Here is a 16923-nt window from a genome sequence, read left to right as displayed (position 1 = left end):
TATACATTTTTTTAAAACTTAATAAAAAAAATTATTAATGTCAAGTTACATTTTTCAAAAATCAGAAATTGTATTTAGTATTATTTTTAAATTTTTTAAATTGTATACATACGAGAAAACAAATGAAATAGAAGAATACTTTTGTTTAAACTATTGTATATAAAGTAAGAAGGAAAAGGGGAAGATTACATTGTTATTTTGATTTGTATTATTGATTATTGATTTGTGAATTTGTTGTTGAACATGGGAGTGATGGTAGGGGAATGAATCGCCCATTGAAATCCCTTACCTGTTTATTCTGATTAGATTCGAAGCTTCACAATTCATCTTCTGCTTTTCTCATTACAAATCGATTATTCCCGATTTCATCCAACGCAACAGAATAGAACAGAGGCATGGGTCAAACTTTTCGGAAGCTCTTCGATACCTTCTTCTCCAATACTGAGATGCGGGTCTCTTCCTCATTCCTTTTTTTTTTGAAATTTCAATAATCATTAGTAAAAGCATGAATATGTCATTCTTTGTAAGTTTGATTTTTGTTTCATTTATTTCTTTTTGAATAGTTTGCGTTTACATTCAGCTATCATCATGATTAATCAGCAAAGGAATATGATGTTGCCTAGTCTCATTCTTCTAATCACTCATTCTTAATTTTTGGATGAGTTTCCTGTTTAGCCTTTTCTTGAACATTTTCTTGGTTTAGGTTGTGATGCTTGGTCTTGATGCTGCCGGCAAAACTACTATACTGTACAAGCTCCACATTGGAGAAGTTTTATCTACTGTTCCTACAATTGGTGGGTTTCATTCTGAATACATAGTTCAATTCTTTTAAGCAGATTTCTTAGTATAACCTAATTATGCTATTTCTGTCTTGATACCCAAAGGATGCTAATCGTGTACTTGTCAGTAATCTACATATTTGTTTTTTGTTTCTAGGTCTGTTTGAATTTGTTTGTAATTATGGAGATTTTGTTTCGGCATTGCATGGAAGTCTTTTTATTAATGGAATTGGACGGATATCTATTAGCACTTGGTGTGTGTGAGTTGACCAGAGAAATCTTGTTACAGTATAGCACTTCAGTTTAGTAGAAGAAAAATTAGAAAGAACTAAACTGTATGCTGTTTGTTTGAGGCTTATAAATTTCTGGTGTTTTGCAGGTTTTAATGTGGAGAAGGTTCAGTATAAGAATGTTGTTTTCACAGTTTGGGATGTTGGAGGGCAAGAGAAATTAAGGACACTTTGGAGGCACTATTTCAACAACACTGATGGTTTGGTAGGAATTAGTTTCCATGGTTTTATGCATTTTATCTTAATAAAAATACAACTCATGCAGTTCGGAACTTGTGAATTTTTCCTTCTGTTACAACCATTCATCTATGCAATTGAACTGAAAAGACATGATCAGGTCTATAATTGCCAGATTGATAAATATGTATTTATGCAGATATATGTTGTTGATAGTCTGGACCGAGAAAGGCTAGGAAAAGCTAAGCAGGAATTTCAGGTAATGAAATAAAAAACAGGAACACATGTGTCATGTTATTCCAAACTATGTTTGAATAGATCCATGGATTACTTGCAGGCAGTCATAAATGATCCGTTTATGCTCCACAGTGTAATATTGGTGCTTGCGAACAAACAGGACCTGGTATGTCTTCATTCTTCATTTTCTGTGTTTTTTTGGATGAATGAGTTGACATTTATGGATACCTTCATGAGTAACAAGAAATTGGTGCCAAATAATATGAATTGATTGACACTGTTTACTGAATACGCTACAAGTTTGTAGTGTGCTATTATTAATGCATATAAATAGTAAGAACCATTGAATTAGTTAAATATGTGGAGGAATCAAGTGTAGTAGAACCGAGGAAATTATTTACAAGCTAATCAGAGACTGTTACCTTCACCATTATTGTGTGTGACCATTATTAGATGATGCACGATATATCCAACAGAACAATTTGTATCACTTGGGCACGTGTGTGCACATACCTAATTTGCACTATGATTAGCTAATATGTTGATTGGATCATATGAGAAATGTAAAAATGTGACTGAGTGTTTGTTCCCATCATAGATCCAACTAACCTACACAAGATTATTTAGAAAACACCTTGCGTGTTAGTTAGTCAAATTTCACAATAATTTATTTTCCAATATGTATTAGAATTGAAATGCCAACCTAATTAACTTGGCGCTAGTTGACAGAAGGGGCTTCCTCGATGTAGATTTTCTCACCTAGTGACTTAATAAAATACTATTTTGTATTTGGCTTTCCCAGATAATGTCACACGCACCATGTTGCATCCTATTGTGGGAACATTCCTTGTCATTTGTTATTTTAAACTGTATCTAAAATTGATTTCTCTTTACCTCTTTTCGCTTTGTTTGTGTTGTCTAAGTTGGAAAGGGTCAAACTTAACTATAGGCCATGTTTGCCTAACTTTTTATGACTTAAACTACTTGTCTTAAAATTGACTTAACTTTTATTTAAAAGCTAGTCCTATCCCTTGGTTTTCTTTTATAAAAAATAAGCTCTTTAACCATCATGTATTTGGCTCAGCTCTTCTCTTTTATCCAGAGTTTGTTACAGAAGAAATAGAGGGGGGCGGGCGATGAAGGAAGAGAGTGAAAGTTGGAGATTGTTAGTTGTTTGGTTCGATGGAATTATAATGAAATATCAAAAATATATGTGGGACAGCCGTAAAAAATTGGCAGTGAGAGACAATGATCTGTGAGGGAATTCTTAATTTTGTTAATATAATTTCTTAATTTTTGGTAATATTCAGAGTTCTCAGAAAAAGTTGAAGATAAATGTTTTTTCTGTTGTACTGGGTAACATTTTCTATTAATAAGTGCCATGTTTTCTTCTTGTCTGTTCATGATTCTTCCTGACCGTAAAACATTTACCACCAGAAAAAAAGAATTCACTCTATATGATTATCAATAATTGTGGTATTGGCAGACCATTCTTTCTGAACAAACTAATCCCCTCCAAACAGTTTACGGAGTTTTGCATTATTATCAGTCTAGTTAATATTTTGCTTTTCTTTTTCAGAGAGGAGCAATGTCACCAAGGGAAGTATGCGAAGGGTTAGGTCTCTTTGATCTCAAGAACAGAAAGTGGCACATGCAGGGCACTTGTGCTCTTCGGGGAGATGGTCTTTATGAGGGCTTGGACTGGCTGTCCACAACTCTGAAGGAGAGAAAAGCTGCCGGATATTCTTCAATAGGACTAGGAACTTCATCCATCTAATTTTCAAGGTTTTACTTACCACCATATATTTTTTCAATCCTTCTGTTTATCATCCCATTACATTGTATGTGTTTTCTTTACTGCAGACGTATTTTGATCTCAGGATGAGTTTGTAGAGTGCGTGGCCATTCAAAGATGATGTGAGTGATTATCAATTTATTTGGTTTGCATCTGAAGCTGTTTTGGCTTCTAGGGTGGGTGCTTAACCAAATTTGTGTGTGTGAAGATTCATTAACCAAATTCTTTTGGCTTTTCGTTATCCCTTTGTAAGTGAAGACACACCACATAGAAGGCCATGGATACTTGATCACTTGTTCATTCTCCCGCCATGGATACCTCATATCACTCTGCTATTTCTGTGTGCTTCTGACTAATTAATGCATTGAGAGCTTCTCATTATTCTCGGGAACGTTTTATTGTAAATCAATTCAATTGGGTGGCTGCAATTATTTACCTTCTTACCCCCTCTTATATTCAGTCATTATCGATGGCATTTATTATAATAGAAGCTACTAATGTTTTAGTTCTCATGTTTTTGTGTATATTAAGACGTAGGCTTAATAGTATTTGTGATCCTTATATTTATAACATTGATTCAACTTTCAAGGTTTTTCTCTTTATTTGCTTTTGGTAAATCAACATTAATACATTCTTTAGCTAATATAATAATAATAATAATAATATTAGTAGTGTTCTTTAGCTACTTTCTTTTATTTATACGATTTCAATGAGATTTTCTTTAAGATATTTATGTTCAGTTAAATTATAAATACTGATCAAGATTAAAATATGAAAAAACTATGTTCTCCTTTTCGACCATTCATTAATAATGCCTGAATAGTTTAACAAATGTAAAAAGTGGTTATAAAGCATAGGTAAGGTAATACAAATTCAGGAAGACAGTAAAAATGCAGAAAGAAAAAAATGAAGCGAAAATAATAAAATAAGATGCTTTGATGAAATAGTACAGCAAATAAAAAGAAAAAAAAAATAGCCAAGATCTGATAAGCATTTTGGGAGTTAGCAAATGTTGAAAAAAACAAAGGTCGAATGAAAATGATGGCAAAAAAAAAAACCCGCAATTTAAGTTCTAAAGTTGTATCCAAATGAAAGTTACACAAAGCAGAAAAACAGAGTATTATATTTCTGCAAGATTTGCATGAACATGATTCTTTGTTACGGAAGAAGCATTGTACAACAATAAAGATATTGCAGAATAACTGAGAGGAAATCAATCCAACTGCGAAATTTATGCATATATTATTACAAGTGATGCAAAAATCATTAGCCAAACATGCAAGAGACAAAGCACCTCCCAAACCTAAAACTTACTGCATAATTCTATCTATCTATGAATCTATCTATATGTACATTCAAATTCAATTGCAACAAAAACACTCCAAAATTTTTACTCACCAAACTGTGATTTGAACACCACAGAATCACCATCTTTCATCCTGTAACCAATTATTTTTCTCTTTTGGCCCAGTGGGACCTTCCTCACCATAAAGCTCCACTGGGAACTTGTTAAATAAGCCCTTCACAGAATATTTGAGCAAGCGAGGAAGAGCATTGATTACCTTATCCAGCTCAGTTTTTGAATCATAAACAATTTTGGGGCCCCATTCTCTCATAAATTGCAACCATTGAGGCTCAGTGATCTCATTTTCAAGATACTCAGCTGCAACAAGCTCATAGTGAATACTAGAATCCACATACAGATTACTGCGAGCAGCATCATTCCTAATACCAATTCCAAGTTTTGCAGAACCTTGGATGCAGGTTCCAGCATGAGGGTAACTTGCATGTCCACTTTTTGATGAGTAAACAATAGCTTTATTACCTTCAACATATTCCAAGTCACATGCATCCACCCATTCACCACCACTGTGCTGTGAGAAGTATATACTGTAGAGTTCTCCACTGAAGTTGCTTATGCGAAGTGTGAAATGCTCCCAATCACCAACATGTTCTCCAATCTTGCTCAAAGGAATATCCTTGATTCCAATTTTCAGAGTGGCTGGTCCATTGAAAGGGCAAAACACCCACATTGCAATGTCAGTGAAAGTTCCTCCAAAAACAGGCTTCACATGAACATAAAGCTTTGCACTTTTCAAGTCCCCACGTTTCACAAGCTCTCTTTTATCATCTCTTGGCAAATCTATCCAATATTGGCCATCATTTGTTCCCCCACCTGGTAGATTTGATCCATTTGCATCAATTTTCTCTCCTGCAGATACACCCTTTGTGTACAAAAGTGCTCCATTGTTGAAAAACCATTCCACAGAAGATGGCAAGTAAGTTTCATGAGGATGAAAGAAAAGAGTAGGGCCATAATGCTTAATAAGTGCATGTATTTGTTGCAAATTTGGCATTGCTTGCATTTCAGGATTCAAATTCTTCAAGCATACTACAGTTACATCTTCTCTCATGGTGGACCACCCATTGCTGCAGAAAAAAGTCCCAACAGAAACTCCTTTCCCTAGTATGCCACGATCTCGAGGTCTCAAACTCCATACCTGAAATGAAAACTCCGGAATTTTTGAGCCAGCAGTGAGTATTTGGCGATAAGGTTCACATTCATGGGTGAGATCAGAACGAACACAGCACATTTCATCCAAAAAAGGCTTCACAGGTTTGGTAGTAACCAAACATCCAAGGGCTTTGTAGCCTTCAGGAGGTTCAGGTACCCAAAAGTATACACCTAAAGTTTCCAAACTTCTTCGATTTTCACCCCAAACCAAACTAAAATCAAGGGGAAATTTCATCGGAGGTAACTTATCTTGATTATGAATATCAGCAATTTTAACTCCCTTTGCAACAAGTACAAAACCCCTTAAAGGCTTTTCATCGGATTGACAATAGTGACCAAGAATATGAAACCTATCAGGTACTCCTACAGGCCTATAGAATGTCACAGCATTTTTAGTGTCTGTCGTAGCACTGCTACTCCAAATAATCGCAAACCTAGTCACCTGGGAAACTTGTATTTCACCAAGATTTATAACACCAGAAGCAAAACCTTGTCCTGTAATGAAAAATACACAGATAAAATTGTTCAGCAGAGGTAAGTTAATGTTCTTTTCTCAAAATGTTATGTGTCATTGAGACTGCAATGTTTCGGTAAAATTGTTACTTTCAAGCATAAACTCAGTGCAAACCATCCCCAAAGATAAATTCCTGAAAGAATTTGGATTTGATGAATTATAATATGTAAATTATGCTATCATGAAGGTGTTAATTCACTGAAATTGTACCAACATCAAGTCTCATCAAACATGCCATGGGAAAAGGTACATAAAATGATAATTCAGAAACACCAAACGGAATTGTTTGCATAAAGGATTAAAAGAAATGCATAGTAGCCCTCAAAAATTCAAACAATAAAGCATATTCAAATAGGAAAAACCTTATATGATAAATTGATACCTTGAGGCCATTGAGGGATTGGAGACGGAAGAGAAAAGGTTTGAGGGGGAAATGTTAGAGTCATTGCATTTGTATTCCAACGAAAAAACTTGGAGCCACCCATTTCTCCATTAATCGCAGGTGCAGAATCCTTTCTAAGTTCTTGCATGTTACCAACACCCCTTATTCCAAATTAACTAACGCATTTTACATTCACTCTGCATGCGTCATCAATATTGAAAATAACAAAAAAAAAAAATCGATTTTGAGATACAGATTTCATTTTCAATGAAACAAGAATCATTTCGTTTTTAACTTATCTTTTGACAGCAATTTGCTCATGTATACAAAGGAAGGAATAAAACAGAATTACCGTCTCATTGGGTGGATATTTTTTCGTAGTGATAGGAAAATGCATTCCCATATTCCCGAAACGAAAGGGGATTCTTTTATGAATTGGTTGTGTTATTATATATTTTAAATAGTTTAAACGATAAAACATAGTGTACTACCTTTTACTTTTGTAATTTATTTTTTTTTTTCTCAATAAGCTCGTTGTAATCTTAGTCAATCTTTCATTATCTTTCAATCTTTATTTTTTTTTTTTACAAATAAAAATTCATTTTTTTACTAACATTTTATCCCTATCCCTATAGTGAGTTATCAAATTACTATTTTTGGATTCAAACAACCTTTTTTCTTTTTCTATATGGGAGCACCTATCATAAAAAAAAATAATAATCAATTTTTATTTGAGCTTCAACTTTCAAGACAACCTCTTGGTCGGTCTAAAAATCACGTACTTCCTAAATAAGTTGCATGTTTAAACTCCCATGAAAACCTCTTGGTTACTATTTTAACATATTAAAATTTTGAGAGATTGTTCATTGGCCTTTTCTTTCTTGGGTGACCACAAGAACCAGAGTGAAACACATTTGATGGCCCAAGATGTTGCCAGTACATGCATTAATGATGCCATCATTGTTAAAAAAACACTCAATAATAGGCGTGGCAGCTACTACAAAGTCATGGATGCCAAAGTTCATGAACAAGTTTGTGAATTTAACTTGGGAGAACATATTAAAAGCAGATCTACAGTGAGATATTCACCTTCATTCCACCAATACAAGCATTGCATCCAAAGACACAATATAGAAACTTTGTTCTGTTTTTAAATGCTAAGAATGTCTAGCTCCAACTTTTACCAAAAATGGCCAAGGTCCACGTTGTCCTCATAGCATTTGGAGCTCACTGAAAGTGAAAGCGTCCAAGTCTTTCTGCTCATCAGAGTTTAGGGGTTTAAAGATGCACACTAACACTAACCACGAAGCTTATAGATTATTAGCATTAGGTTCAGAATTGGTTTCTGATGACTTATCTCCTTCAAAAGTTTCCATGTCAATGGTCATATCATCCCCCACATCAGCCTCGGTCATTACTTCATCTTTGTCAGGCACCTGAGGCTCAACGCCATTCTGTACTGTATCAGATTGCTGATTCTGCTTTTCATTTGCTTTCTCTTGGTCTACCGGAACTTTTTCTGTTGCTTGCGGGTATGGATCAGTGCAGATTGTCAATGTAGATGTAACTAATAAGTTCTACAGAGAAAACACCAGACAGACAGAAGTCAAGTAAATTGTTCTTTGTTATTGGCAATCATAAAATATCTGTAACTTAAGTAGCAATCATAAAAATGAACGATTATCCATTTTTGAAGTAAACGATAATTCTAAAAATATAAAAATTGAACCGCAGTGCACATGGCCAAATTGTATAGCATACCTTTTCAAGAGCTAAAGCAAGCTTAGAAAGATTTGGGTAAATGCTTTTTGCATCCAATAGGATCTGTTTAATGTAATATCATACAAGGTAACATTAGATAATCCGATGCTAGCATGTTAAACATGATAGTAATAATGCCCAATATAATGCACAGAAGAAAGCCGGATTTACCTCACAAAGCCTTTGCAATGTAAATGGAGGACCTTCAATGAAACAAGTAAGAGCTGGAATTCATAAATAAAAGCATATCAAAATATTTTAGTGGAACTTTTACACACCAAATAATATCGACAATAAGTTCAATACGGCGAGTAAATAACAGCTTAAACATTCAAAGAATCTAAGCAACAATATGATATCAAAATATGAATTGAAAAGAGATGATATTGTTATTAACTATTCAAGATTTGTTGCAGGCTTAAAATTGAATTTGGCTGGGTTGAGTCTATGAAACTAGCTCTCCAAAAGGATTGCTCTAGCAGCTAAATGGCCATCCCTTTTGGAGACAATATCATTATGACATCGAATAATAGATCAAAGGGGATTAAACCACATAATATCAACCTAATGCTCAATGGAACTAATCTCAAGGGGTACTCTTCTAAAATCTTTCGGGTTCTTTAGAAGGGAATTAATCCCCAAATAGACATGCAGACAAAATGGCAGTCAAAATTACTAAAGAACTTCACGTGATTCCAAATAATTGCCATTGTCTGTCAACACTAAATATTCTATACGAGGAAAGAAAAACATTACCATAAATAGCTTGTAACTTATCTGTGTAGATAACCATAACTACACACGCAGAAATATACTGTACGCACACCACACACTTGTAACTACGCCAGTGTAAACCATTGCTGCGGAGTTCAACAGAATTAGAATGCGTTCCACTATCAAACATTGTCAACAATTTTATTTCTTATTGTCAAAAGCAGTTTTAATGTTTAAGAAAGATTTTCAGATCTTAATGGAAATTCACCAATGTAATGATTTCTAATATAGATATAGCGAAATTAGATCCACATAGTTAATGATACTGAACAAAATAGTAACATTCCTGGTTCAATGAATGGTTTGGACTTTAGATGGGATACCTTCGTCTAGTTTATGAACCAACTCAATGTAGGATTCTCCCAACGACGCATACTGCTGCTCACTAGTCAATTTTGCCTCAGGGTATTCTGACAGTACCTGTATAACAAATTCAAACACGTAGAGAAAGACAAAATATCAGCGTGAAAAATACAATATATGCTGTAAAAAAAAAAAAACTATGATGTATGAATAATAAATTTAGGAGTTGCGTGAACTGAGACAAAAAGATAAATAATAAAAAAAAAAAAAAACCTTACGTCCATACCTCTAAGAATCAACAAAATATAGATAAAAATGCATATGCTAGCATACCTCCCCATACCTGCTTCAGCTGAAAGGATAGCATGATCTTCAACTTATCCCAGTGATGCCTGTTATTCAAAAATTCCATCACATTAGCCTTTTAAATACAGATCCATGTCCAAGTCAACTATCATTAAGTTTAGCCATGGTAATTAATCCCAGATAGCCATGCATGCTACAGATCCTGAGAAGCGTTAAATTCAACAGAAAATTATGATAGCATGTATGAATGCTCAAATATCAAGATTGCCTAAAAGTCATACAGTATAAAGTACACAATGATTCTTGAGCAACATATGAAGCAATTAAGAGGATAATACTAAAGACTGAACTTAACAAATATACATTAAAACATGTCACAACAATTCCAACACCCTGTCACAGGCTGAGCTTATGAACACACAATAGTGCTGTGATTCAGCACAACTAAATACTTCTGCATTTGCTGGGCACAATCTAAGCCCACCAAAGCAACCAAAAGAGGTAACTGAACCATACTTAATCATTGTTTCAAACATCGCAACACATTGTAATTACATTGTTAATAATAAATGAAAATGTAGAAAAGTAGTAAATTAGTACCCCCGCTTATATACAATTCTTGCTCCAATTGATTTGCAAAAGATTTAATTTAATTCACTTGATGCCATTAGCAATAATACTGTGCCTCATGTTTTTCAACTGATCAAACTAAATCCACTATCAAAAGACCACTCAATGAACGAGGCTGAGTTTGTGCCGACCATCAAATAACAGCCTCGCATTATTGAAAACTAGGCCGCCTCAGTTAAACATCATCCATTTCCATTTGCAATTCGCAGTGGCACTACATAGATATTAAATGCCAAAAGGATAGTATATTTGAAATTGCAAACAGTTGGGATTAAGCAGACACTTCTTTAAAACCAAAGAGCCGTAAGGATATTTGAACCTAGAAATAACTTATTCTCACGGACTAGTGACAGGCTAGATTGTTTTTCATACAAAAGCAAGGTGCACACGTGCAGTCTAAGGAACCAAAAAAAAGATACACACCTAAGTAATAATTTAAACAAAAACATAACGCAAAACAATTCACTGCTGCCTTCTTCCATTCTCTTTCAGGGCACCTTTAAAAGTGTTTCGAGTTAAAACTCAAAGTACCAAGCACAAACCGTTGTCTTTGACTAAAATCACAACCAAAGACATATCATGTCCTGTATATTATCTAGTACCATGTTCGGTAGTGCTACATCATATCTCACGCATCTGAACAGAACCTACAGTTTGTAGCTTCTACCCTATTTCCAAACTCAACATGACTATATACTTACACGTGCTTCCTGAAGTGTGCCCAAATAATACACTACCAAGTCCCAAGAAAGTAGGATTAACTCTATAATGTGAATAACTAGTTCAAGGGAAAAAAAAAAAAAAACATACACAAACACCGCCCCTATCTATCATATATTATGAACAATTTGCCAGAGAACATAAGTCGGTACTCCAATAATTCATACCAGAACTTCCCAGTAGATGCAATAACTTGCAAAGTCTGCAAAACTTCTTCTCTCGAAACATCTTGTTTTTGCTCAGCGTCTCTACTGAACCAAAAATCGTCGAATTAGGTATAGCAGTGATTTCGCAAACACGAGAGAGCAAAATTGCAATCACCTGTGATTCGACGCGCCATCATTGTGGACTTCATTTGAAGAAACCGGTGGCTGCAGTAAAATCTCATGCGGTTGCGTCTCCATGAAATGAAACTAGAAAAAAATCGCGAAAATTAACAACAACCTCTCCGAAAATTGAAACGGTGGCAGTGCACTGGAATTGGATACGGTGGAAGATAAAGATACATACCTATAATATTAGTTGGACTAAATTGGAGAAAGTGAAGCTGCGTGGTGATGAGAGGTTTCAGGAGATTGTTGTAGTTAGCAGCCTCCGTCGCCGTCAGCGGAGGAACTGCGTCGAGGTGTGTGTGCGTTCGTTGGGCTCAGCTCATTTGTATTGGTCCAATGGACTCTCTTCCTCCTGGGCTCAACGCATTTATTCACACATCCTTGTTTCTTCTCATCACTCTCTCTCTCTCTTGTTTTCTTCATTTTCCTAAATTACCCCTCTTCTCTCATATTCTCTGCTGGTTTTTGTTTTTATATTCCTAAAGTATTATTTTTCTCCCTATTCCATATTCTCTTTATCGTTTTTCTTAAAATAGAAATATTGAAAAAATTTAATATATTTTAAAACATTCACTTATATTTGTAATATATTAAAAAATTAAAAATTTTGATATATTTTAAAATATTACAATCAAAGTCCAGGAAAAGGATACAATACTTGCACACTTTTTTACAGAGAACTTACACATCAATATTTTAATACTCACTTTAAATTAAATAATTTTTTAAAAATTACACATCTATCTTTTGTTTTCTTTTATTTTCCCCCAAAACCAAAAAATTATATTCAACACATTCATACTTTCTTCATATTATTATATATTTCGCTTTTTTTCTTTTATTTATGTTCTTTTTCTACCAAATACACCAGAGGTTATAATAAAATAAAATAACGTCACTTAATCCCTACTTATAAAATTCACTTTCAATTTAACAATAATCCTAAAAAATTAGCAACTCTAATTGTCATTATTGTCCAAAAAACTAAAATATTTTGGGCAGACCGAAAAGCAGACACGGGTGTGATAAAAAATTACTAATATTTCATGCTTATCAAATACATTTTCAATTTAAAATAAATGAATTTGACTTTCAAATATATTTTTTAATTTTATCGTTTCAGATGTAAAATATTTTAAATTTAATTCATAAATGTAGACAAAACCTTACATTATTACTTTTCATTATATTTTTGGAACAGTTTTATTAATAAAATATATAAAATATATTTTAACATTCAATTAAATACTATTTTATGATTACTATATAACATTAGAGAGTAAACTAGCTATGCCTTAAGAAAATAAAGATAATATAAATATAAATAAATATATATTATTTTCTATCATTGAGAAAATCCTAATTAATTACGAACATTTAAGGAATTGTTAAAATCCTATCCTGTGAATTTTCGTACCAAAAGCATAAAATATGTATTTACGCCATGTATATTTTTGCCCTTCTACTTTTTTCCCTCTTTCACCATCCAAGGGCCAACCAGTAATATGAATTAAGATGGAACGATAGTTTTAATATTGTATGCGTCACCTCAGTAAAAAAAATATGCTAATAAATAACAATTTGCTTTCAAAATTCGATAAAAAAAAATGATAGTAACTATCACCTCAGTAAAAATGCACTTGGGATATGATTAGGATATACTAAAAAGGCACTATTGGTGCATTGAAAATAAAATTCCAGAACAAAGAGTTCTTGCAACCAGAAAAATTACAAGAAAAATCTGCAAAGTTACTAAGAACAGCTACAGAACACCAAACCAAAGGTTTGGTCCTATGCTGTAACATCCGAAAGATTTATTTGGAGAGTGCAAAATTTCAAATCTATCATAATTCAGTCATCGATCTGAGCTTCCCCACTTGTCATCTGATTCTGAGGCAGTTCCTGCAGTGCAGTTCTTTTCTTATCCCCTTCCTGCGCGTGTTAAGATTAAAGAATGTTACTTAGAAATCTCCCATAAACAGCGAGCACACTAAGTAATCAAATATAATTAGATGGCGAAATAGGGATCAGTCTAACCTTATCAGTAGTCTTGTTGTAGTTTGATTTTTCACCACCTAAATTTAAATTCCTCAGCATTCTCTTGAGTTCCCCCATGGTCATTTTATTCAAATCATCAGATGTCCGATTTACCTTCAACCGATCAGAAACAACTGATTGAACCGGAACATCAGAGGACACATTTTCTGAAGAAACTGTGACGGTATCTTGGTCTGGGATGGCAGAAACATCTTCGGAAACTACCTCGCCATCAATGGGACCCGAAGCAGATTCAACTGAAACCTGTTCATGAACAAGAGAGATTTGAGGACTACACGTTCCACCCAGATTACCAGAAAATACATTATCAACTTCCAACATAAATACCTGTCCTGTTACAGGTTCCTCGGATTCTTCAGCTTGTGCCTCAGTAACATCAGGAGCGCTATGTGTCCCTGCTTCGGTCTGCTCTGGTTTAACTTCTTTCAATTCTTCCTCTTGGAGCTCACCGGCAGAACTAGAAATTGAATCGAGATCAGGAACCCCTTCAGAACCAATCATCGAGTCACTTTCCTTGGAATCTTTGTCATCAACAGTAAGAAGATGCTGGTAATCTTCATCTGTCATGTCGCCACAGGCCACATTCATATGTTCAGTTTCATCCTTCACATCCTGGTTAACGTCGCCAGTGCTGTACTCAATGGTTTCATTTACGCCCATTGCGGAACCTGCTAACCGATCAATAAAGATTAAGACTTAAATGCCCATGCTGAAGAACGCTATATCAATGTACAAGTACTAACCACCTAATTAACAATTGCTACAAAGAGCATAAACAAACCTTGATCATCAGAACTTCCTTCCAGTAAACTTGAATAATCTGATTCATCCTCCACTTCTGGCTCATTGTTCTTATCTTCTTTATCATCACCCTCATGGCTGATTTTTTCATCCATGACCCCAACTTGTTCCTTTTGGCTAAGCAAAGCGCCATTGTTGACATCTTCATCATTGCTGACTTTCTCACCACACTCATTGCTGACTTGATCATAAATCTTGCAATCAGTTATCATAGAAAGCGAGCCAGCAACACCTTGATCAGTAACATCCACCGAAACTTTATCAGGTACCATATCAGCAATTTCTTGGCCAGTAACCTCCGTGATAGCATCTGCGGATGCCTCGACGGGAAAACTTTCTAGGCAGGCTACAACGCTTTCCTTATTTTCAGTTTCTAGGTCCGAGGAATCACAAGTTTCCTCCAGATCAAGTAACGGGTCAGACCCTGAAATGGGATCAAATATCATTATCCAAACACTTCCTGATGCAGTGACGCACGCAATCAACAAGGTAGAAGAACTATGTTCAATAATAGACAACTGTGAAGAAGAAAAAACAAACCTGCTTCATCTGATGCATTTGGTTCAGCTCCCAACTCCAAGTTGTTGATTTTCTCCAGTTCACCTTCATCCGAACCATGTGGTCCAACCACCTTATCAATTTCTGTCACAGAAACTAATTTCACATCTGAAGCAGACTCATGTGATTGGCATTCATATCCAGTGTTTTGCTCTGAAGAGCACACCTCGGACTCCAGAGTATCTTCGGAAACCACAGTCGAGTCCATCTGCAAACTAGATCCTGCATCAATCACTCTCACAAGTTAGTTTATTAAAAACAAAACAACGTTAAAAACAATACAAATTACCAGAAAAGGACAGATCCAACGTACCTTTTTCAGTATTACACGAGTCTTCCACTTGCTCCGAGACATTACTCAGTTCTTGAGAAACATTATCCTCATCATCCTTGACAAATCCAGTGTCTTCAGTGTCAACCAAACTCATCTTAGACAATCCATTCTCCAACAATCTAACCGACCTCCTCGTGCTATATGTTCTCTGCACTGAAGCACCCCCAGGTGTCTCATTCTTGGTGGGGCAAACCGAACGACTAGTAGCTCTTCTCCGACCAACTGTTTTAGGCGCATCATTCTTATCACCATCTTCTTCTACAATCTCAACTTCTTTCTTCTTACGAGTAGAAACTGCAGTAGCCCTTCTCCTACCAGCAGCAGGAGTGACTGGTGGAACATTGTCGTCTTTGTTCTCTTGCTCCGCTACTCCTGATGCAATTCCAGCTCTAGCCCCACGCCTTGCAGAGGCCGGAACCTTCACCGTTGAACCTTCAACTTCTGCTCTAGCTGCTTTCCTTTGAGTCGAGGCCTTACCAGCCGTACGCAGATTAACATTCGGGGTTCCAACATCAACCTCGCTTGAATTCAAAATCTCATCCAATCCTTCAACCTGAAAATCAATCAATTAAACGAAAATGAAACCCTAAATCTAGCACACCAACTCAAACAAAAACCTCGGTCTCTCTGAATCATAAGGATCGGAAAATGAATGGAACAGTTACATGTTACAACAATACGCACTTTCTATACACATTGGCGCAGTGATTGAAAAAACTAAAATGAAAACAAAATTGGAATAACGAAAGAGTGAAACGTTTACTTGATCGAGAGCAGCGAGAGCGTCAGCCATGGCAACATTGGTGATGTTAGCTGGAATCTTATTCTTCTTGCAGAGTGCTTGTAGCTGCTTCCTTGAAAGAGAGTGGAAATCCATTGATGAGAGAAGGAACAAAACAAAACAAGGTGTTTTGGGTTGTTGAAGATAAGGCGATGGAGAGTGGGAGAGACAGACACTATGAGCGAGTGAGGAGACTTGGAATGAGTGGGGGTATTTATACGTTCAAGTGCAAGGGTTTATCGGCGTGACGTTAGACAATATGACCGTTATTAGAGCGAACTTTTCAAATTTGAATTTTTGGGCCTGGGCCAAGTGTTAAATTGTTGAGTTGGTATCCATTCCCTTTGACCTAATATATTCACAGAACCGAATCAGCAACCTGTTGTAACCTTCCACGAATAACAATGCGATTTACTTTATATATTTATTTTAGATTAATCATCAATAAATATTTGCCTACAGACATTTAATATATTTTTTCTCGTTTCCTAATATAGATAAAACAATGTGTATTTTAGGTATTTTATTATAAGATATGGTAATCAGTTTTCTTAAGGACTCTGCTGAACAATAATTAATAAACATAATTATACAAAACTTCATTGATGTTAAATGAATTTTGAGATAATAATTATTAATACAATTGTATTTAAAATTTTATTTGATGTACATCCATAAAAAGTTAAAAAATATTAAAATAACTATATTTTAATATTATTAAAAATTAAAATATAATTAGAAGTAAAAAAGTTTAAATTAACAAAAGAAAAAAAATATTGTTAAATATCTAAAAAGTTTATAAAATAAACAATTAAAATATAAATTAAAAAATAAAATAACCAAGATAAAAATATTCAGGCCAAAACTCTATATAAA

General features: G+C 34.7%; 4 protein-coding genes across 7 annotated transcripts; 1 reads left to right on the top strand and 3 right to left on the bottom strand.

Moving 5' to 3' along the window:
• The first annotated feature begins 170 nt into the window (after window positions 1-170).
• LOC114168452 (uncharacterized) lies at window positions 171-3866 on the top strand. Of its 3 annotated transcripts, none has more exons than XM_028053269.2 (7): window positions 171-452; window positions 704-794; window positions 1159-1274; window positions 1446-1505; window positions 1584-1649; window positions 3063-3268; window positions 3364-3866. In XM_028053269.2, exons 1-6 carry the CDS (start codon window positions 396-398, stop codon window positions 3258-3260), a joined length of 588 nt encoding a protein of 195 aa, XP_027909070.1. In that variant the 5' UTR covers window positions 171-395; the 3' UTR covers window positions 3261-3268; window positions 3364-3866. The 3 variants fall into 3 exon arrangements, with proteins under 3 accessions (XP_027909070.1, XP_027909068.1, XP_085524752.1); XM_028053267.2 differs by having other exon boundaries at window positions 176-452; window positions 3347-3866; XM_085668626.1 differs by lacking the exons at window positions 171-452; window positions 704-794 and adding an exon at window positions 988-1033 and having other exon boundaries at window positions 3347-3866.
• Window positions 3867-4373: 507 nt separating this feature from the next.
• On the bottom strand, window positions 4374-7516 carry LOC114170103 (hypothetical protein At1g04090-like). The gene is made up of 2 exons (XM_028055587.2): window positions 6690-7516; window positions 4374-6288 (listed from the first exon to the last, which is right to left on the bottom strand). The coding sequence occupies exons 1-2, from the start codon at window positions 6835-6837 to the stop codon at window positions 4703-4705; spliced, it is 1734 nt and encodes a 577-aa protein (XP_027911388.1). The 5' UTR covers window positions 6838-7516; the 3' UTR covers window positions 4374-4702.
• Window positions 7517-7709: 193 nt separating this feature from the next.
• Window positions 7710-11864, bottom strand: LOC114170104 (serine/threonine-protein phosphatase 4 regulatory subunit-like protein). Of its 2 annotated transcripts, none has more exons than XM_028055590.2 (8): window positions 11694-11864; window positions 11505-11596; window positions 11351-11431; window positions 9871-9919; window positions 9548-9644; window positions 8622-8674; window positions 8451-8513; window positions 7710-8266 (listed from the first exon to the last, which is right to left on the bottom strand). In XM_028055590.2, exons 2-8 carry the CDS (start codon window positions 11585-11587, stop codon window positions 8000-8002), a joined length of 693 nt encoding a protein of 230 aa, XP_027911391.1. In that variant the 5' UTR covers window positions 11588-11596; window positions 11694-11864; the 3' UTR covers window positions 7710-7999. The 2 variants fall into 2 exon arrangements, with proteins under 2 accessions (XP_027911391.1, XP_027911390.1); XM_028055589.2 differs by having other exon boundaries at window positions 11351-11434; window positions 11694-11863.
• Window positions 11865-13174: 1310 nt separating this feature from the next.
• On the bottom strand, window positions 13175-16236 carry LOC114170711 (uncharacterized). The gene is made up of 7 exons (XM_028056251.2): window positions 16030-16236; window positions 15246-15819; window positions 14915-15154; window positions 14355-14798; window positions 13901-14241; window positions 13553-13816; window positions 13175-13447 (listed from the first exon to the last, which is right to left on the bottom strand). Exons 1-7 carry the CDS (start codon window positions 16141-16143, stop codon window positions 13367-13369), a joined length of 2058 nt encoding a protein of 685 aa, XP_027912052.1. The 5' UTR covers window positions 16144-16236; the 3' UTR covers window positions 13175-13366.
• Window positions 16237-16923: the final 687 nt, after the last annotated feature.

The sequence above is a fragment of the Vigna unguiculata genome, chromosome 11, assembly GCF_037176805.1.
Source record: "Vigna unguiculata cultivar grain cowpea cultivar isolate G323 ecotype 2 chromosome 11, ASM3717680v1, whole genome shotgun sequence".
Classification (NCBI taxonomy): domain Eukaryota; kingdom Viridiplantae; phylum Streptophyta; class Magnoliopsida; order Fabales; family Fabaceae; genus Vigna; species Vigna unguiculata.
This window is presented reverse-complemented; position numbering and strand designations above follow the sequence as displayed.